At 44.3% G+C, this 23328-nt stretch overlaps 1 protein-coding gene across 1 annotated transcript in view; it reads right to left on the reverse strand.

The window, feature by feature from the left end:
• Positions 1–8: 8 nt before the first annotated feature.
• Positions 9–23328, reverse strand: part of LOC142280906 (ras GTPase-activating protein 4-like) — a gene marked incomplete at both ends in the record, with an annotated part of 29060 nt that continues 5740 nt past the window's right edge. The window contains 6 exons of the mRNA XM_075332789.1: positions 9–120; positions 571–626; positions 3771–3891; positions 8011–8146; positions 15510–15647; positions 15826–15995. Of these exons, the coding sequence (XP_075188904.1) occupies positions 9–120; positions 571–626; positions 3771–3891; positions 8011–8146; positions 15510–15647; positions 15826–15995 (733 nt within the window). The remainder of the gene's footprint in view (positions 121–570; positions 627–3770; positions 3892–8010; positions 8147–15509; positions 15648–15825; positions 15996–23328) is intronic.

Raw genomic sequence — 23328 nt, forward strand, 5'->3', positions numbered from 1 at the left:
GTAAGTACTTTTTTTCCTGGTCAGCAAAATTTGGCGAATCAGCCAGGAAAGAATCATGAGCAGCTTCCAGGTCTTTGAGTATGTGGAAAAGCTGTGTAGTGATGTCCTTTCTAGCAGGATCTAAAAGAGAAATATATATATTTTTTAAATAATAAGATTTTGATCTATGCTATATTCACAGCCCCACCGCATAACTCCAAGCAGCCAATAGTGCTCAGTGCGAGACTGCTAGAGTATCACCATATAGCGGGATCCTTCAGGATTTACATGTTCCCAGGGCCTAAAGCCTGATTGACGGCTCTTCATCTGGCCAAACTCACAATGGAAGAGCTGTCAATCGCTGCGTGGAGAAAGCAAACGTAAAAATATAGGCCCGGATTCATCATCATCATCGTCATCGTTGTTTCTCCACTTTTCTGGAATAATTGTGTTTTTCTAACAATTTCCCGTCACCTGGAGGAGTTTTTCCCCTTTTTTTTCAGTATATAATATGGTAAAATGAATGGTGTTTTTCAAAAGTACAACTTGTCCTTCAAAAACCACAGTAAGAGTGGAGTGAAAGCAAATTACCTGTTAGGTGAGATTTGATGCTTTTATCATGTTTTGTTATTTCCAAGTACTTTTCCCTGTAGATACAAAGAGTATTTAGTTTAACATTATGCCTACTGTTAGGTAAAAATCTTCTTGTTACCGTTTTGATTTTGAATAGCGCAGTCAAACACCATAGAAAGCACTGAATCACTGTGCATGATCACGTTTAAAATGCTATCAGATAAAAGTGCAATCAAAAGTGACCTCATCTGTAAAGTTGTAGCCCCATTTGTAAACATTGGGTAGATGTTGGCCAAACAATCACAAACAATCCCTTGGTCAACCGCTATCTCCCCCAGGTCTCCGATATACGTTTTGATTTTGAATAGCGCAGTCAAACACCATAGAAAGCATTGAATCACTGTGCATGATCACGTTTTCAATGCTATCAGATAAAAGTGCAATCAAAAGTGACCTCATCTGCAAAGTTGTAGCCCCATTTGTAAACATTGGGTAGATGTTGGCCAAACAATCACAAACAATCCCTTGGTCAACCGCTATCTCCCCCAGGTCTCCGATATACGTTGATGGTCTTAGCTGAGAGTGTTCTCTCAGCTGCTTATCTCCTGTACAACAAAAGGATAGGAAACTGTGTCCTTCTCTTCCCTGACATGAGTCAGAAGGCCCCTTTACACATTAGACTTTAGTCTGTGTATGTTAGCTATTACTATTAGGCTATGTGCGCACAGTGCGTTTTTCGCGGCGTTTTTGCGCGTTTTTCGGGTGCGTTTTTGGCCTCAAAACTGCATGACTTTGCTTCCCCAGCAAAGTCTATGAGTTTTCATTTTTGCTGTCCGCACACAACTTTTTTTTTTTAAGCTGCATTTTTGAGCTTGGAAAAAAAAATGGACATGTCAATTCTTTCCTGCGTTTTTCTGCGTTTTCCCCCCATGCAATGCATTGGAAAAACGCAGCAAAACGCAGAGATCAAAAACGCAGCAAAACGCAGCCAAAAACGCACCAAATCGTGGTAAAAACGCATGCATTTTTTTACGCGTTTTTTCGACGTGGGTGCGTTTTTGTGCGTTTTTAGCGGCCAAAAACGCACAAAAACGCAGTGTCAAAAAAACGCAGTGTGTGAACTTAGCCTAACTGTATGTGGGCTAAAACGGTTCATAACAGAACAACTTGAACATGTTTTATGGCCATGACACACTAAGGAAGCTTCTGTAATGTTTAAGAGGGCGAACCAAATTATTAGTGTTCCAAAGCAGCATGTAACTGTAGAGTGACTACTAACCAGTTTCCCTGAAAATAAGACCTATACCGAAAATAAGCCCTAGTACGATTTTTGGGGCATGCTTAAAATATACGCCCTTCTCCAAAAATAAGTCCTTGTTACGGTTCCATAAGGAAGTGTTCAAGCAGATAAAAAAGTTAAAGAATCCAGTAGAACTTTTTATCAAAGAGAGCAGATATCCCCAAAAGAAAGTAGACCCCCCCACCGGAAAAAATAAAAAATTGCACTCACCAGACCCCAAACAATTACAGTTGACAAAAGCCAATGGTGGATGGTCTCTCACACAGAGATCTGCGTCGCTGACAGGTCCCTCGATATTAGAGCTGCATTACGCTGCAGCTATCACAAGCAGATCGGGTACCAGTATCACCCCTGTGCGAGTGATACTGCTTCCAATCAATAGGGGGAGCCAACCGCTGAAGAACACAGGGGGACTTCACTGCAACGCACATTTGTATATGGGAGACCATTCACTTGCCAACTCTAATTAATTGAGGTCTGGTGAGTGTGATTCTTTTAGGGGGTGTCTTATTTCTTTTGGGGGTAAACTTACCAGTACATAGAGAATAATAAATTTAAGAAGGTAATTTAACCATTGTACACATGTGCCCACCACTATTGCACTGGTTCTGCACAATGAAAACAGCAGATCAGATAAGAAAATGTGCATCTGAATCAGGACTTGGATTAACACAAAATGTTGATGCTCCAGAATGTGATGACATGATTAGATTTGAATAAATGTTGTTTTTTTTTGTTCGAGTAAATGTGACTTGACATCCACTGCAAATAAGCACTAGCGCATCTTTTGTAGCAAAAAATAATATAAGACTGTCATATTTTCGGGGAAACATGGGTATACATTTTTCAGGTATAGTCACACTACCTGCTGCCTTCCGTTTTCCTTTCACTGCTTCTTCTGCTCAAATTGGTTTTATTCCTCCTGCTTCTAAGCACCAGCGTTAGGAGCGGAGTGGAAAGTCTAAACCACAGCTGTGCTCATTTACGTGGGTGCCAAATAACACAGCGTTCATGTAATGCAGTTATAAGCTACACTGAAATGCATATAAAGCACTTTCCCCCGTCACATAATTCAAATGCAGCCCATCCTTGTCACATGTCTAGACTGATTGCACTCTGAGAAACCACTGCACTGAGACCTGTAAGTCAACTGGCAGGAGCTGTATCAAAAGTACACATTAGCTAAGGAGAAATGTGTGACAGAATTAAACCTGAGCTGACTAAGCACAAAGGATTTTTATCCAGCTTCACTCCTTCATGCCCAGTCAGCCGAGAAGATATTTCTTCTTTTGTCACACAATTCTCCTTGTCTAATGGAGGAATGTGAGAAGCTCCTGTCAGTTGACACAGAGGTCACGGGAGCAGTGTTTGTTTCTTCAGACTGCAGCCCGTCCTGATATGTGAGTATAACAGGTTGCCGTTTGAATTATATTGATGGAATTATATTGATGGGCTACATTTTATTTCATTCTTGGAAATACGTTTTAAAGATTGTACGGTTTCACCAGATGGTGTAGGGATCCAAAAGAGAAAATATCCTGAAATCTCTTTGGGTATTGATAGCATATCCACACACAGCATTTATATACTGTATATATATAAATAATATATATATATATATATATATATATATATATATATATATATATATATATATATATATACAGAAAACCCCCTATTGAAATTTGCCGTCATGTGGCAGGGGTGGCTCAAAAAATTGATCAATTGTTTGCTAAAAATAATTTGTGAATTTACACTTTTGTTTGTGCGCTATTCTCAAGCAGTGCTTGCTCCCCCTTTCTGAAATAATTCTTAGTGTGCGTTATAATCTTCACCTAATTGTAACCATGCATGACACTGAAATATTCCCATACTATCATATGAATGCATACTATCATAAGAAAAACAAGCAATTTACCTCATTAACTCTCTCACGCTAAGCAAGTGCCTGAAAATAAGCTGTGCCTCTAGATCAGGATTGAAGAGATCGTTCCATTCTTGTAATGTGACTTCATGTCGAGTTTTGTCACAGCCCGCAACTGAAAGTAAAGCAAACAGCTTACATGTGCAATTCCTGGTCCAGTCTCTAACAAATAATGGGTTATTCCCAAAATCACATTATTTTTCACAAAGCACAATAAATACATACTTATTTTTAATATAGATACCAAACCGAACACATAGCTTATTTCTCATACTTTTATGTCTATTTTTTATCTTTATATGCCGCTGCTTAAATCCAGCCTCACATGGGCAGTCCTATCCTTACACTACTAAAACTACATTTCCCAGCATCACAGTGCTCTCCTTCAGTGCTGCGGGTCCCTACCTCCCTCTTCTGTATGTCCCACTTCTCTGGGATTATCTCTCACCTGTGCTAGAACCACAGTTCTGATTCACTGTGTTTACTCAGGTGTGCCTCTACTACAGATATGTGACACATAGTGATGAGCAAGCACTACCATGCTCGATACTTGAAATGAGCAATTGGATCCTTGGACAGGCTCAACTTGTGTACAGAGTGTAATGGAAGTCAATGGGAAACTCAAGCATTTTTCAGAAGATCTACTGGAAAAATGCTTGAGTTCCCCATTGACTTCTATTATACTCTGTACATGAGTCGAGTCCATCCCAGCATCAATTGCTCATTAAGAGTACTGGGCACCCAAGCATGGTAGTGCTCGCTCATCACTAGTGGCACATCATCAAGCTGATCTATATTCATAGGAAGCCTACTTCTGGAGATATGTACAGGTCCAGTAAAGTGAATACAACGTAAATGTCAACAATGTGTTTACTCTTTCAAAGGGGTTATGCAGAATTAGGCAAAAATGGCTGCTTTCTTGCAAAAAATCTTCTGAAGACAGATCAATGATGCAAAACTGCAAATGTCCCTTTGTTGATGCCTTTCACAGGAGATAATCCTCAAAGCAACATTTGTAATTTCACAACAATGATCTGTCAGAAAGAGGTGTCAAACACAGCTCAACAAGGCTGGTCTCGGCCTTGCTGTGCTTCCACAATGGCTATTTCAAGCTCTATTGTGCAAACAGAGTGGAGTGCAGAACTCTTGGTCTCTGCTGAAAAATAACTAACAGATCAATGATGTAAAAACATACATTAAGCTATATTGAGTATAGTAGAAGATGAAATCAGTCTGGCAGACTACTGTACAGGACCAGAGTACAGAAGAATAGTTGTATTCTGAATTTAAAATACACTGTTAGTGGAGGAGGTACAGCAGAGCTATGCTGGAATCCATCAGAGAGCGACTGCCCTGCCCATGATCAACCAGGATGGATCCAATAGCAACTAGAGAGTAAATAAAATCGAAGAGGCATCTTTAGGTTGGTAATTTGTGTAAAACGAAGATTTAAAGGGAACCTGTCATGTTGAAAATGGTATCTGATCTTCAGGCAACATGTTATAGTATAGGAGGAGTTCATCAAATTGATATTTATGGGAAAAATTTCACTAAACCTTGCATTTTATTCATTAAACTCTGTTCCGTGGTGATTGCATCTGGGTTACCATATGTCGAGAAATTCCAAGATAATCCGTAAAAATAAGGCAATAGGTAATAACCCTGGATTGAAAGCATATGAGTCCAAGAGACGATCCCATTCAGTGATTGGCAGTCTTCCCTGTATGACGCTGCATGCAGAGATAGCTGTCAGTCACTAGTAGACGTGCCCACTATACTCATATTTATGCAAACAACAGGAATCTTAATGAATAAAATTCTTTTCAAGAAACCTACATATCATTTTGCTCAACTTCTTTCCCATACCTAGCTGTCCAATGTGACAGGTTCCCTTTAAAGATAAAATAACTTAGCCCAATTAATATATATGTACATTAATATAAAACTAATCTGTGATTTTGGAAATACCCCTTTAAAGAGGTTAGACAGAATGAGAAAAACAAGGCTGCTTTCCGCCAGAAACCTTTCCATACCTGCTCATGGGTTATGCATGGCACGGCGGCTCAGATGAAGTGAAATGAATGAAGCTGATCTACAATACTACAGACAAGATAGTTTTGCAACAAAGCAGTCATGTTTGTCTAATTTTGCCCAACACCTCTGAAAAAGTAACCTCACTATAGGCATTTATGGCCCCTTCACATAAATGTCTACCCTAGTACATATCTCCAGACGTAGGCTCCCTCTGAACCCCCCACCCATGAACATTGCATTGTGATATTTTCCATTATATCTTTTGTATTAAAGCTATAAACCCTATAAACAATATTTAAACCAATATACATTTAATTAATAAAAACTATTGCTCTCAATAATGTTATGTATAAAAAATTGACAAACTGAAAAATGCCCATAGCCTCCAATCAGGTCTGTAACTTAATTTTCAAAAGGGCTTTTGAGAAATGAGAGGTGAGTTCTGAAAGGTTGCCATGGACAAATACTCAAATTGAAGCAGTTTTGATGCAGCTTTCCCATGTATTTTGTTTGCGGAGAGGTAGCATAAGTTAAAGTTGGATAGAAAGTACAGGATATACACAGAACAAAAATAGCAACAAGACTTTTTTTGCTCCCGTTTTTGATGAGCTGAACTCCAAGATCTAAGACTTTTTGTATGTACACAAAATGCCTTTTCCCTCCAATATTGTTCACAAATTTGCCTAACTCTGTGTTAGTGAGCCCTTCTCCTTTGCTGAGCTAATCCATTCACCTCACAGGTGTGGCATATCAAGACGATGAGTAGCCAACAGGATTATTGCACAGGTGTGCCTTAGGCTGGCTACAATAACACCTGTAAGGTGGATGGATTATCTCGGCACAGCAGGAGTGGTTATTAAGACAGAAACAAATTTGAGAACAATATTTGAGAGAAAAAGGCCTTTTGTGTACATAGAAAAAGTCTTAGATCTTTGCATTCAGCTCATGAAAAAGGGAACAAAAACAAAAGTGTTGTGTTTATACTTTTGTTCACTGTATATACAGATACTATAAGCAACTCTGCAGTAGTGTAGTACATCTGGGCAGGGCAGAGTGGGCTCAATGCTTAGAGGGGCCCACCCAGAGCTACCAGTAACCTTAACTATAACAGCATGCGTAGCACGTCGATATACTTAAGCTCTACAGTAGAGAAGGGAAACATGATCTGCCTGCATTACCTCTCCCCTTTCCGTAGACCACAGCCTAATGCAATCTTCAGTCTTTCTGTGCCTGTGGGCCTTTCATACTATCAATAGCGGACCTGGGCCCTATCATACTATCAGTAGGGGAGCTGTGGGCCGATCAATCTGTTTATAAGAGTTGTGGGTCCATTATATTGTGTATAGAGGAGCTGCATATGTGGGTACTCAGGGAACATTATTAAATGTTAAATAGGTACTTAAAAAGCATTATTGGGATATATAGTATTGTGACTGTCAAAGGTGCACACGCGGCATTATCACTTTCTAGGGGCCAAAAATGGCCATTTTTCTAGGGCATTGTGATTATTATTTTCTAATTTTTTAGGAGGCGGTTTTATCATCTACAGGGCGCAAATCAGATTATTACCATGTAAGGGGCACAGTGGTGGGAATTATTATTTGGAGCAGTAAGAGGAGCCCTGTTTTTGTGCCAAACAGCAGGTGCAGTAATAGGGACACACAGCAGCAGTGGCACAGTATTGGGGTATCAGCAGGATGAGGGGTTGTGCAATTTGGGGATAGATGAGGACAGTCCTGGAAGTGTGAGAAGTCAAATATGTCTTTGTTGTAATCTATGCAGACGAGTTATGGCTGGAAGAAGATATTATGGTGATCTGGACAAGAAGGAAAAGGCAGGAAAAGTGAACAACTACATAAGAAAGAATATCACCTGTAAATCAGTATCTGTAACTGTACTGTAACCTCTTATATGTTATGTAGGACTAGTGTCTATATGATTACAATACGGCGGTAATATCTGTGTTGGCCTTTGTATAGAGATTTATTTTCAGTAACAGCGAGGTCATCTGCAGAGGTTCCTCTACACCCACAATTAGGGAGCGCAAACATAGTTGTAATCAAGGTTACCTGCTTAGGCACACACTGAGATTTTTCACAGCCCCCTCCCCGAGCTGAACCTCTTGCTACCCCTCTGCAGCTCTGAGTATACGGTAAAAATCTAGGTTATGCACGTGAAAAATCTATGGATAATGCAATACCCCCTTTCTCCTTCTGGTGGCAGCAGCTCCACTTCTCGCCTTTGTAGACACCAGGGTGGTAGGATCCGAGCATATCACTGTTGTTAACACAGACCTTTCGCAATGCAGAGAGCCATTGATTTAGTTCATTAACACACTAAAATACAAAGAAGAGGTTAATCTTATGCAACAACCAGAATGTCATAAGAATGGTTTTATAATTATATTTTATTATTTTTTTCAGCTTGTGGTACGGTAAATCGGACAGACGGAGTTTATATTTTTTAAACCAAAAGTTCTTGGGGCTTCTACAGACTTAAAGAACTTATGTATATCTGTGACAGTGAAGAATGATAATTAAAGGGAACCTGTCAGGTGCAATATGCACCCAGAACCACGAGCAGTTCTGGATGTATATTGCTAAATCCTGCCGTCCCTGTATCTAGTAGCAAAGATAAAGGGATTTTTAGAAAAAGTATTTCTAAAGATCCTTTATGATATGCTAATGAGCGCAGGGACTAGTTGCAAGGACGTTAGTTCCTGCGCTCATTCCACCCTCCTAGCACGTTAGCACATCCACAGGGGCGTGTTAACGTGCTATTCAATGCCCACTGCCATCGTCATTACCAGTGGCGACATGTGTACCTGTTCGTTGCTGCAGCCTCAGACGCCTGGCACTGCGCACGATCAGGTCACCACACTTTTGGTCATGAACACTATGAATCCAGATGTACGCGTTCCAGGCTTCAGAGAGGTCTAGTGCACATGACCAGAAGTGATGGGGACTTCAAAACATGCGCACTTTCTGGCGTCTGAGGCTGTAGGAACGGACAGATACACGCGTCACCACTGGTGATGACGCTGGCAGTGTGCATTGAATAGCATGTTAGCACGTGCCTGTGGGTGTGCTAACATACTAAGAGGGCGGAATGAGCGCTGGAACTAACGCCATTGCGACTAGTCCCCGTGATGATTAGCATATCATATAGGATCTTTAGAAATACTTTTTCTAAAAATGTCTTTATCTATGCTATTATAGGCTGGGACTGCTAGGTAGGGATTAGCAATATGCACCCCGAACTGCTCGTGGTTCTGGGTGCATATTGCCCCTGACAGGTTCCCTTTAACAGAATGACGTTTTTAGTCTATTTATTCTCTCTTTTTGTCTATAGAAATAGATAGCATAGGCTGGTCTCACAAATATCACATTTTTTTTGTCCAAATACAGTCTACAGGGTGCTTTACATGCTGCGACATCGCTAGCGATTGCTAGCGACGTTGAGCGCGATAGCACCCGCCCCGTCGTTCGTGCGACATTTGGTGCTCGCAGACGTAGTGAACATTATCACTACGGCAGAGCGTCACACGCACATACCTTGTCAGCGACGTCGCTGTGACCGCCGAACAATACCTCCCTCAAGGGGGAGGTGCGTTCGGCATCATAGCGACGTCACTGCAGCGTTACTAAGCGGCTGGCCAAAAGAAGCAGAGATGAGCGGGACGTAACATCCCGCCCACCTCCTTCCTTCCGCATTGCCGGTAGACGCAGGTAAGGAGATGTTCGTCGTTCCTGCGGTGTCACACGTATCGATGTGTGAAGCCGCAGGAACGACAAACAACATCGTACCTGTGGCAGCAGCGATATTAAGGAAAGTAGCAACGTGTCAACGATCACCGTTTTTGAACGATTTTGCGATCGTTGATCGTCGCTCCTTGGTGTCACATGCTGCGATGTCGCTACCGGCGCTGGATGTGCATCACTAACGACATGACCCCGACGATATATCGGTAGCGATGTCGCAGCATGTAAAGCACCCTTTAGGGCTCCTTCACACATCAGTGTCTCTGATACCTGTGATGTCTGTTTTCACACATACTGTAAACACGGACTCACGTAAACGTATTAAAGGGAACCTGTCACCAGATTTGGTGACTATAAGCTGTGGCCACCATCAGTGGGCTCTTATATATATAGCATTCCAGAATACTGTATATAAGAGCCCACACCACTGTGTACAATGTAAAAAACACTTTTATAATACTCACCTAAGGGTTAGTCCGGTCCGATGGGTGTTGCTGCTCTGCGGCCCGGTGCCTCCTCTCTGCGACAATCACCATCCTCTTTCTAAGGCCCATGTGCATGATGCGTTCTACATCATCTACACTAGCTGGCATTGAGATCCTGCGCAGGCGCACTTTGATCTCCCCTGCTCAGGTCATATCAAAGTATTGTAGTGCACATGCAGTCTTAACCTTTCCTTGTGCTTGCGCATTACAGTACTTTGATCTGCCCTCAGCAGGGAAGTTCAAAGTGCACCTGCACAGGACCACAATGTCGACCTATGTGAATGACGTAGACGCGTCAATCCATACTGGGCTGGGTAGAAGAAGGACGGAGATCTCAGCAGAGAGGAGCCATCGGTCAAAGAACAGTGACGCCCATCGGACTGGACTGCCCCCTAGGTGAGTATAATAAACATAGTGTTTTTAGGTTATACAGGGTGGCCTGAACTGTTATATACAGTATTATAGAATGCTGTATATAAGGGCTCACTGGTGGTGGTCACAGCTTATAGTTGCCAAATATGGCGACAGGTTCCCTTTACAATGGGCTTGGTTACACATCTGTGTCTTCACATGGACCATGTGTCCGTGTGGAGCACACGCATGTTCGTGTGCTCCACAAGGCTTCGTCCATTTTCTGCTATCAGCATGGATAGCACACGGACTGCACACCGATGTAATCTGTGTGCCATCAATGTGACACATAGCGGAGAAAACATAAAAATAAAGAATTTTATACTTACCTGTCTCTGGCGCTGCTCTCAGTGCCTCTGCCTCTGCTGTTGCTTCCGGACCTGTTCATTAAGCACATGCATTTTCACTACACTTACCGTGGACCCGGAAGTAACAGCAGTGCCGGAGACAACAGCGCCGGAGAATGGTAAGTATACCAGCTCATGCTGTCCGTGTGCTATCCGGATTTCACAACACGGACTTAGGGAAGGTCCGGTGTGAGGTAAAACACACAACAGATAGGGGTTTTACCAAGGCAAACAAGAGGTACAGTGGGGACACCTTAACAACAGTGGGCCCTGATGCCAGTGAGAGGGAAGATTGACACCTTCTCCACTTACCTGTCGCTGTACCCTGCATTCCTAGCCAGTCCCTATACAGGTTCCTCATCTGTCGCCGGGCAGGAACCTGAAGCCCTGAGTGACCCTACAATAGTCTTGGCTAGTGAGTGGACAAGTAAGGGACGCTGGCCCACCGCTGCACTAAAACAACACACCAAGGGAAGATGAGACAGACAGGTGGGAAAACAACAACAATGAATTGCTGCAGTCAGCACCAAGACTGCAGCCACCACAGCAACTTCAACAGAGGGTTACAGCAGCTCTGTCCGCCTCTTGGCCCAGCATCCAAATGGCAAAGAATAACCAGCACCCTCTGCTGGTAGCAGGGAGTATATAAAGGGACTGGGACCCAAACCGGAAACGTGATCAGAATTCAGAAGCTGCTGGGAAGCAAACTGACATTAACCCTACGAATGCCAAAGGAAAGGAAATCCCTTTAATGTTGAGAGTCTAACATGGAAATGACTCAAGTGCTGAATTTGTCACTAGTCTCATAATGCATAATGTAGAGAGACAGATGTGACACCAGATGTCACACGGATAGCACAGGGGAAGCACACGTAGAACACAAACACACACATGCACTTTCACCACAGACCGTGCAAAATGTTCGTGTTTTGCGTAGATGTGTGAAGGAGGCCTTAGGAGGTGGATTGTTGCTGTTCCTTTCCCTGAATACACCAATCACATTATTGTTTTTTCATGTAATGTAATGTGAATTGTGATCTGCATCTTTGGTAAATATTGTGGCATGTGAACAGTAATATATTGTGATGTGTTCCTGTATAATGTACAGCAAGGATATACGTTATGTATATTGTGTAGCACTTGTACTTGTATATGTAGTTACCAGACCATAGAGTAATAGTTAATTGTTGGAACTAGCCTACAGTGGGAGGGGTTAGTTGAGAAAGAGACGGTTCCTTCTAGAAGAGTTAGTGAAGACCAAGAGCGCAATAGATGCGGACGGATACTCTGTAGGTTGTTGAGGTACCATGCAGTGGTTGACTTGTGGTGGAGGTAGGAGAAAGGAGATAGAGTCAGTATAGCGTGATCGATCTTAAGATGCTGGGAAAGACATAGAACACGAGAGAACGCTGAGGCTAGAGACAGTCCTTCAAATGGAGTGGCCCAAGACAGAAGGATCCAGAAAATGGGAATTTAGCGACTAGGCCCTAAGCATTAAAGGTAACAGGTTGGAATGAACTAAGATGTGAGCGAAGTTGGCTTTCCCAGGTGGAATCTCCTCAAGCATCTGGATCCACAAGATTCTAATCTGGCACTTCTGGCTATCCCCTACACTCCTCTTCTACGACAGAAGAGATGTGGATTCTGAAGTGTCTAGGAGCTCTACTCTGTCGGTAGTTGCAAAACCCCCTGACCCCCTCCTCTACTGAGAGGAGACAGCCTTATTATTTATACTATCTTTGTCCCAGTAATGTCACATCTCGATCCACAAGTTTGTCCTGTTTCTCATAAACCCAGCCAACAAGACTCACTTTAGCAAATATGCTGTCATTTATCAGATAACTCCAGTTAACGTGGATTTGCTTCTATTTGTGACCCCGTGACTCCTCTGCCCATTCAGGATATAGTATTTATCGAGTTATCTCCAGGAGTAATCCACAATGAATAATCCAGAAATAAAAATCGTGACATTCCCTTTAGACTTAGCTTTAATTTTAGGGGATTTATTGGGACAGATAATCATTCACGATAATCTTTCAGCCTAAATTGGCTGCCGATCATCTAAAAAATGAGTGAAACACTCGTTCATCGGGTGAAATGCTCTTTTGTGCTGCATAAAAGATCATTGTTCTCGGTGGTGCACTATCCTGTCCTGTGCTGCCGAGAATAATGGTGTAACGGGGTGCCAGGGGTGCCTCGGGGCTGGTAGTCGTTGCCCTTGCTATCAGGCTTACCCCTGGTTCCGCCGTCACTTTGGGGACAGGAGATGTCATGGTGGGGCAGAGTGTGGTGGTGCAGATGTCGTCCGACGTATAAACACTCTCCAGGCATGGTTCGATGCAAATAAAAGACATTCTTTATTTCACAACTCTTTCCAAAAACCGGCAGTTACAGATGACTTCACGTTCTTTTCTTAGCTGGGGAAAGCCTGCCCTGACGTCTCCTCCAGTGGGGATGTGCCCGGCTACTCTGCTTCACCTGGCTCCCACTTATGGCTACCCACAGCCCGGACCCACACCGGGACTGCTTCGCACTATGAGGTTCCGCCCGCTCCTTTTCTCTCCGGCTTCCCTGTTCTTCCAGCTCCCTTCTTTCTTTCTTTCTTTCTTTCTGCCCACTCAGCTCCACACTCTGCCCCTGGCTGTTTCTTCTCTCCCGTCCCGGACACAACTGCCTTCAGCACACACTTCCTTTCCCCCTAAGCTGCCGGCTCCTCCTCCCTCCTGTACAGTTTCTATGGGGACAGCATTAACCACTTCAGAGAAAACCTGTGCTTCCTTGTAAGGGGTCTGCCCACCCCTTACAATGGCAGCCTATGTGCACTAATCCATCTATTACAGATTTTTCAGTGCACATCTGAAAACCAGTCAGACTGAGTAAACAGGCTATTAAATGTCTATCGATAGGTAATACATAAAATCATAGAATCATAGAATGGTACAGTTGGAAGGGACCTCAAGGGCCATCGGGTCCAACCCCTTGCGAGTGCAGGCTTTCCTAAATCATCTCAAATATTTATAGATGAGTGGTTGATTAACATGCCAAAACATCTATTGTAAATGGACCTCAACTGTTTTGGTCATTAATTACTACCATTTTAGTGTCAGTAATTACCATTGTACCATATTAACTTTACAACTACCGAAATATACGGTATTACTCTTTGTCTTTGGGTAGTTAACGGAGTTGTGCACTTCTTGGGACATTTTATTTTCCTTAAAGGGAACCAACCACCAGGATTTTTCTATATTACGTAAAAGGCAGTGCCATACTGGCATGAAAATGCTGAATCCAGGCATACCTGTTACAGAAAAATCCGATGCTTGGTTGATGAAATATCTTTTATCAAAATTGCAGAAATGCAGTGCACTTTGAGTGATGTGTGCATCGAGGGCGGCCTCTGTGGGTCAGGTCCTTGGCATTTATTCCTCCTTCGACGTCCTTCTGGCTTGCCCCCTCTTCTCTATTTGAATATTGTGCCGCTATTGCTCCAGTTGGTGGTGCGTTAACATTGCCACAGTAATTCTGTCATTAAAATCGCGCTGTAGTCCACTCATGTACGTACCACGATCTCCAGCACCATTTTATTGAAGACACTGCGGTAAAGACTATTAGGGGCATTGGGGCATGCACAGATTTTTTCTTTTTTACATCTGCGCACATGTCCCTGCCACTTATTGTCTTCAATAAGATAACGTTGGAGATTGTGGTACGCGCATGTGCGGACTCTGGCACCATTTTAATGAAGACAGAATTACTGTGGCAATGTGCAAGCACCATCAACAACCGTAATATTCCAATAAAGAAAAGGGGGCAAACCACAAAGGCCCGCCCCCGTTGCACCAATCAATCAAAGTGCAATGCATTTCTGCAACTTTGATTAAAGTTATTTAATTAACACAGCATTCCATCTTTTTACAACAGGTATGACTAAATTCGCATCTTAGTGCCAGTATGGCACTGTTTTCACCTCATAGAGCAAATTGCTGGCGGTTGGTTCCTTTTAAACGCATGCATTTTTTTTTTATTTACTAACAAACATTTTTGCAATTGGGACATGTTAAAAATTTTGCACTGTTTTCCTTCTATAGCCTTTGTGTTGCACCATCGATAGCTGGCTGTGGAATGAGATAACTGGAAATCCCTCAGTGAGCTCATTCTGGTGGGAGAGTTTGCAATTCTGTAAGCCGTTTTTTTCGACGCTCCTCTGAGTTAATTTCTGACTATGGACCACATCAAAGTTGAATGTGCAGGTAAACAAAAAGCCTGTAAAAGCTAAATGATGCAATTTTTTGAATGTAGCCAAAGAGCAAAATTATTAGCCTCAAATATATGCAATTTAGTGAAAAATTATAATATGTGAATAAGTAAAACAGTGTGCACATGGTCCGTATTATTAATTTTAACAGTAACAATCAAATACTAATATGCAAGTAACTGGTACTTGGATTCCCACCAGTTATGTGCCGCAAACGTATGACGGCAATGTGGAGGTCAAGTCTTATGACATCCTTCCCCAAATATAAAAAAATCATATAAAAAAACCATGTTCTATATATTTCTATAAAGTAATAATAATGCTGAGAATTATTATTATACATATCCAGAATAATTCTTATAAATCGCGTGTTGTCAATGATTAATAGTGAGGTGGAATGAAATGTTATTTTTCCATATTGATAATGATATCAGTACCTTACACTGCAAATATAACGCCTCCAGGCCGCCATGCTCATCTGTGTAAATAATTTGCATTACATTTGAATTTCCAAAGCTTTTCTCTTCCACTTTCTCCAGGGCACGGACTCTTGATAGGGGTATAAATGAACTTTTCTGACGAAAGACAGAAAGAAAGAGTTGAAGGGCAAACTACACTACAGTATGAGTGATTCCATATTTGCTGACACATTCTGTAGGATCATTGCATAAAAATCATAAATAGCTCCATTAAGAAAGGATTTAAAAAAAAAACAAAAAAAAACAAAACATAAATTCCACTAAGTTTTCTAACCTTGGAAAATTGAGTTTTTGCAAAACTTAATGCGTCAACAGTTAATGAGAGGAATAGTTTTTTGAAGGACGACGAGAGCAGGTATCCTTTACATTTAGTTTTGTAGACCATCAGTTGACCTTCTTTGACCGTTAGGCTCTGAAGATTTAGTGCCTTCTGCAGATCCAGCTCTAAAAGACAACCAATTTAAGGTCAACAGAATACTGTCACTATTATCAAGCACTGCACCTCAAAGAGGATATGTTTGCATATAGAACACTATTTAACAATTAGATAAAAAGTGAATTACTTACTAAATACATGTCATTACTTCAGTCTACTTATTCTGAATAGTCTATAATAGCATTCACCATTGTGCTATCTTCAGAGCTGACATCTCATAGCACTGCTCTGGCTGTCTTAGAAATCTGCTGATTTGCATTCTTTAAAGCAATCTGAGGTAAGACAAATTAACAGTCTTGCTCCATTACTTGATAGAAACTAATCTGTCAGCAGGTTTTTGCTACGTAATCTGAGATTAACATAATGCAGGTGTATGCCGAGAATCTGATTAGTGGTGAGTGAGCACAACAATGCTCGAGTACTCGTTACTAGTGATGAGCGAGTACGCTTGTCACTACTCGGTACTCGCACGAGTATCACTGTACTCGGGCTACTCGGCGGGTACCGAGTAATTTTGCGATACTCGTGCTGTACTCGTGGTCTTCATCCCTGCATGTTGGCGCTCTTTTGAGAGACAGCCCTCATGCAGGGATTGTCTGGCAGACCACTGCAATGCCACAGCCCTGTTAGTTGTGGAATTGCAGTGATTGGCCGGCCCGCACAGCGTGACCGAGCCTTTATACCAGCGGGCGCGCTGTGCTCTGCACACAGCCATCTCATATTCCCTGCTTACCTCGCCCACAGGCACCTATGATTGGTTGCAGTGAGACACGCCCCCACGCTGAGTGACAGGTGTCTCACTGCACCCAATCACAGCAGCCGGTGGGCGTGTGTATACTGTGCAGTGAAATAAATAATTAAATAATTAAAGAAACCGGCGTGCGGTTCCCCCAATTTTAATACCAGCCAGATAAAGCCATACGGCTGAAGGCTGGTATTCTCAGGATGGGGAGCCCCACGTTATGGGGGGTCCCCCAGCCTAACAATATCAGTCAGCAGCCGCCCAGAATTGCTGCATACATTAGATGCGACAGTTCTGGGACTGTACCCGGCTCTTCACGATTTGGCCTGATGCGTTGGCAAATCGGGGTAATAAGGAGTTAATGGCAGCCCATAGCTGCCAATAAGTCCTAGATTAATCATGTCAGGAGTCTCCCCGAGAAACCTTCCATGATTAATCTGTAAATTACAGTAAATAAACACACACACACACACACATGAAAAAATCATTTATTAGAAATAAAAAACACAAACCAATTTCCTCGTAAACAATTTAATAAGCCCCAAAAAGCCATCCATGTCCGTACGGGCAGAAGCAGGACCGGAGGAGCAAGCAGAAGCGAAGTCAAAGTCAGGCTAAGGTCAGTACCGGCGGAAGCAACCGAGTGGGGAATAGGAGGGGGGACACAGGACAGGAGGGACGACCAGGGGACAGAACACAGACAAGGGCACGGGGGCACAGGAACAGACAGATAAGGATATCACTCACAGGACCAGCAATCACAGGCAAAGCAGAGCTAAGCTTATAGCCTGCGCTGGTTCACTGGAAGTGTCAGCTTTTAAGGCATCCAGGGGCCGGAAGTGAGGCCCAAGAGAAGGCTCCGCCCCCTAGCCATGTGGATAGGGAGGCGAATCATGACAGTACCCCCTCCTCAAGGGGGGGCCACCGGACCCCCAGGCTTCCCAGGTTTCTTACGGTGGAAAGCCGCAATTAACCAATCGGCCCACACGGAGCGAGCCGGCACCCAGGACCGGTCCTCCGGACCGTAACCCTTCCAATGAATCAGATACTGGAGGGAACTACGAACCCAACGAGAGTCGATAATACGCTGAATTTCGTACTCCTCCTCACCGTCCACCAGTATCAGAGCCGAAGGGGTCTGAGAATCCACCACCGAAGGGACAAATGGCTTAAGCAAGGAGGTATGAAATACATTGGGAATACGCAAGGTCTGGGGCAGTTGCCACCGAAAAGCCACCGGGTTGATCACTTCAATGATCTCATAGGGCCCTATAAACTTAGGACCCAACTTAGCAGACGGAACCCTGAGCCTGATATTCTGAGTGGACAGCCACACTTTGGGACCCCCCTTTCAGGTGGGGGACAGAGTACGGCGTTTGTCCGCTTGGCGCTTCTGGGACTGTTGAGCCGTCACGATGCACCGCCGTACCTCCTTCCACACCTCCCCCAGATGCTGAACGATGGAGTCGGCCCCTGGACACCCCGAATTCACTCTAGAGAAGGTCCCGAAGTGAGGGTGAAACCCGTAATTACAGAAGAAGGGAGAAGTTCCCGTAGACTGATGAACTCTGCTATTGAATGCAAACTCCGCAAGGGGCAAAAACGTACACCAATCCTCCTGCTGAGCAGAAACCAAGCACCGCAGGATTTGCTCAAGGGTCTGATTCGTCCTTTCCGTCTGCCCATTAGACTCGGGATGATAGGCGGACGAGAAGGACAACTCAATTCCCAACCGCCTGCACAAGGCCCTCCAAAACCGAGAAATGAATTGTACCCCCCTGTCAGACACAATATTCAGGGGCAACCCATGTAACCGAACCACCTGGTCAATAAAGTGGTTGGCAAGGGTCGCAGCAGAAGGTAGACCGGAGAGGGGAACAAAATGTGCCTGTTTACTAAAACGATCCACCACCACCCAGATCACAGTCATACCATTTGAGACAGGGAGGTCCGTAATGAAATCCATGGACAAGTGGGTCCATGGTCTTTCAGGAACAGGTAATGGAACCAGTTCCCCGGCCGGCCGGTTACGACATACCTTAGCACGGGCACATGTAGCACAGTCAGACACAAACTAAGCAACATCTGAGTGAAGAGACGGCCACCAAAACAGTCGAGCAACAGCCCTGCGAGTGGCTGTAACTCCAGGATGGCCACTAAGAACGGACTCATGGAACTCTTGAAGTACTCGTAACCGGAGGTGCAAAGGGACAAACAGTTTAGTGTCTGGAGCGGAAGATGGCGCTGAGGACTGGGCCTCCCTGACCTCAGCCTCTAACTCAGACGACAAGGCAGCGACCACCCCTCGTGGAAGAATGGAGGAAGGAGGCTCTGGAGGTGACACCGGGTCCAAACTACGAGACAGTGCATCTGCCCTCACGTTTTTAGACCCCGGCCGAAAAGCAATACAAAAATTAAATCTAGAAAAGAAAAGAGCCCACCTCGCTTGTCGAGGCGTCAATCTCTTGGCGGACTCGATATACGCAAGGTTTTTATGATCAGTGATGACAGTAATACGGTGAACAGCACCCTCCAAAAAATGCCTCCATTCTTCGAATGCCAACTTTACCGCCAATAATTCACGGTTACCCACATCATAGTTTCTCTCAGCTGGAGTGAATTTCTTGGAGAAGAATGCACATGGTCGCAGATTAGTCAGAGTAGCAGGGCCCTGAGAGAACAGCTCCCACCCCCACCTCTGAGGCGTCCACCTCAACAACAAACGGCGCCTCGAGGTCAGACTGTACCAGGACTGGGGCGGACATGAACCGGTCCTTTAACTCAAGAAAGGCCTGGACAGCCGTTTGCGACCAGTTCTGCAGATCCGTTCCTTTCCGTGTAAGGTCAGTCAATGGCTTGGCAATTCGAGAAAACCCCTTAATGAACCTTCGATAATAATTAGCGAAACCCAAAAAGCGTTGTAGCACCTTGATATCCCTGGGTTGCACCAAATCCATGATAGCCTGCACCTTTCCTAGGTCCATTTTAAACCCATCACGAGAAAGGAGTAACCCAAGAAAGGCTATTTCCTGAACAGAGAAAACACATTTTTCAAGCTTGGCAAACAGATAGTTATCATGTAATCTCTGTAATACTGAGTGAACATGCATAATATGCGTATCTCTATCGGCAGAATAAATCAAAATGTCATCGAGATAGATGACCACAAAACGACCAAGAAAATCAGAGAAGATATCGTTGATGAAATTTTGAAACACCGCAGGGGTATTTGTTAGACCAAAAGGCATCACCAAATTCTCGAATAACCCCTCTGACGTCAGAAAGGCCGTTTTCCACTCATCCCCTTCTCTAATACGGATAAGATTATAGGCCCCCCTGAGATCTAGTTTGGTAAACCACTGGGCTTCAGAGAGTTGGTTGTAGAGATCAGGGATGAGTGGAAGCGGATACGTGTTTTTCACAGTAATTTTGTTTAATTCTCGGAAATCGAGACATGGCCTTAATCCTCCGTCCTTCTTCTTTACAAAAAAGAACCCAGCAGCCACAGGGGAAGAAGAAGGACGGATATGCCCTTTACGTATACTATCAGATATGTATGATTTCATAGCAGCCCTTTCTGGACCAGAGAGGTGATATAAACGGGCCTTGGGCAATTTGGTATTGGGAAGTAAATCAATGTCACAGTCATATGGGCGATGAGGCGGCAAAACCTCGGCCTCTGTTTCCGAGAATACGTCTCCGTAGTCCCTCAGGTATTCCGGAAGACCCTCAGGACGTACGGAGAATACAGGTACAGATTGTAAACACCTTTTATGACAAGCAGGACTCCATTTGACTATGGTACGACACTCCCAATCAATAACGGGATTATGTAACCTTAACCATGGATACCCCAACACTAATCCAGCAGGGAGATTGGCCATTACAAAACAAGAAATAGTTTCAGAATGCAGAGACCCAATCACCAGAGTAAATTTTTCTGTAGCAAACCGAATGAGGTTTTGAGGCAGCGGTGTTTTATCAATTGCCAGGAGTTGAATGGGTCCTTCTAACCTCACTGTCCCTAACTCTAATCTTTGGACCAACTCAGAGTCAATGAAGTTCATAGCAGACCCACAGTCAACAAAGGCAGTAGCAGACCAGACCGACTCCTTGACCCGGAGGTCGACATTCAGAAGTATCTTATTGGAGGAGAGGAAAGGTACCTGATAGTCTGGGTAACCTCCTCGACCATTACCCAGACTTAGAAGTTTCCCGATGACAGTTCAGCGGAGGGGCAAGCCGGGCAGTCTTTCCTCCAGTGTCCATGGTGTCCACAATAGAAGCACAGCTTGAGATTCCGGCGTCTTCTCCTCTCCTTCTCATCTGGACTGATGGCTCCAACTTCCATCTGTTCCATAGCCGGCAAAGAAGGTGCCCTAGGTAGAGGGGGCAGAATCTCATGCATGGTTCCCCTTCTTTCCCGTAATCTGCGGTCCATACGAACTGCCTCCGTCATCGCATCATCCAAGGTGCTGGGAGGAGGGTGAAGAGCCAAAGCGTCTTTCAGAGAGTCCGAAAGACCTCTCCGGAATTGGCACCTGAGTGCAGAATCATTCCATCGTACCTCAGTGGACCACTGCCGAAACTCAGAACAATAAAGCTCAGCAGTGTAGTTTCCCTGAGTGAGACACATGATCCTGTCCTCAGCCACCCGTACACGGTCTGGTTCGTCATATATAACCCCGAGGGAGTCAAAGAAGAGGTCAACCGAATGCCGTTCCGGGGCCGAAGGGGGTAGGGAAGACGCCCAGGTCTGGGGACCCCCTCTAAGTAACGACATGATGATCCCCACCCGCTGGGTCTCATTCCCCGAGGACCAAGGCCGGAGAGTGAAAAGAAGCCTGCAACTTTCCCTAAATGTCCGAAATAGGTTTTTCTCCCCCGAGAATTTATTGGGGAGCATCACCGTGGGTTCGGGGGAGGTCAGTTGGACATCAGTGGGACTATGCTGTCCTACGGTTTGTGAGGTAACTGCCACTGAGGTGGCCCTCGCAGAAGCAGAAACCTCACTCTGCAGCATATTGTGTGAAGCTACCAGGGTGCGATGCTCTGCAGCCAAATCCTGCACCAGCTGCATAAGGTTGGATACTTGCTTGCACAAAGTACTGATTGGATCCATTACAGTTTGTTATCCTGTTGAATCCCACTACCAAGAATTAAATGGCTTTTTTTTTTTTTCCCCTATGGAGATAAAGCCTATTGGGGCCGGCTATACTGTAATCCTGACACCAGGGGGAGACAGAGCTCTGCAGCAGACGACACTACACAGAGCAATGAGAACCAGGAAGGAAATGCACAGTGTTCTCATGCACTGCCTAATCAGCACAACTGAGAGGCAGAACTGCAGGGTTTGTGAGGAATAGTCAGACAGGCTGGGTCAAACACCGTACGGGCAGAAGCAGGACCGGAGGGGCAAGCAGAAGCGAAGTCAAAGTCAGGCTAAGGTCAGTACCGGAGGAAGCAACCGAGTGGGGAATAGGAGGGGGGACACAGGACAGGAGGGACGACCAGGGGACAGAACACAGACAAGGGCACGGGGGCACAGGAACAGACATATCAGGATATCACTCACAGGACCAGCAATCACAGGCAAAGCAGAGCTAAGCTTATAGCCGGCGCTGGTTCACTGGAAGTGTCAGCTTTTAAGGCATGCAGGGGCCGGAAGTGAGGCCCAAGAGAAGGCTCCGCCCCCTAGCCATGTGGATAGGGAGGCGAATCATGACAGGAAGTCAATGGGGAACTTGAGCATTTTTCCAGAAGACCATAACAGGAGGGCTGTGGAGGCAAAACAATTGCTGAAATGGATGGAAAAAATACTTAAATGGAATGGGAACAGCATGGGGAAGATCCCTGGACACATCTCTGACTCCCAGGCCACTGCTGGGAACTAAATACATATTTTTTTTAAAAAACGACGTGGGGTCTGCCCGCCCCATTATTGATAACTAGCCAAGATAATATCAGTCTCCAGCTGTCTGCTTTATCAGGCTGAGGAAATCCATGGATATTGGCCCCTTCCCAGCCTAAAAATATCAGCCCACAGCTGTCCCAAAATTGGCGCATCACATTAGATTCGTCGATTCTGGTGCTTTGCCCGGCTCTTTCTGATTGCCCTTGGTGCGGTGGCAATTTTGGTAATATTTTTGGGGGGTTGATTTCAGCTGTCTAATGTCATCTGGCATCAAGCCCAAGCATTAGTAATTGAGAGGCGTCTATCAGACAATACTAACAGAGTAAGTGAAAAGAAAAAAGTCACAAAAAATAGTTTATTTGAAAAAATACTCCCCAACTTTTTCGCTGGTTCAACAATTTATTATAAAAAAAGTTCCGTCGTAGTCCAGGATCCACAAATGCAGCTACGGCAACTGAATAGCAGCAAAGTACAGCTATTCACAGGCGCCATATAGTGACTACAATGCTCATCAACATTGCAGAGTGTCACTGAGTGCAGTGTTGAGTGGGTGGCTCTGATAAGAGTTGTCTCACTACCCGGCGCCTGTGAATAGCTGTACTTTACGGCTATACACAGACGCTGAAACTGCATTCGTTATTCGTGGACTATGATGAGGCATTGTCGAAACAATTTTGATAAGTTG

This window comes from Anomaloglossus baeobatrachus, unplaced genomic scaffold (genome assembly GCF_048569485.1).
Source record: "Anomaloglossus baeobatrachus isolate aAnoBae1 unplaced genomic scaffold, aAnoBae1.hap1 Scaffold_4635, whole genome shotgun sequence".
In the NCBI taxonomy this organism is placed as follows: Eukaryota; Metazoa; Chordata; class Amphibia; order Anura; family Aromobatidae; genus Anomaloglossus; species Anomaloglossus baeobatrachus.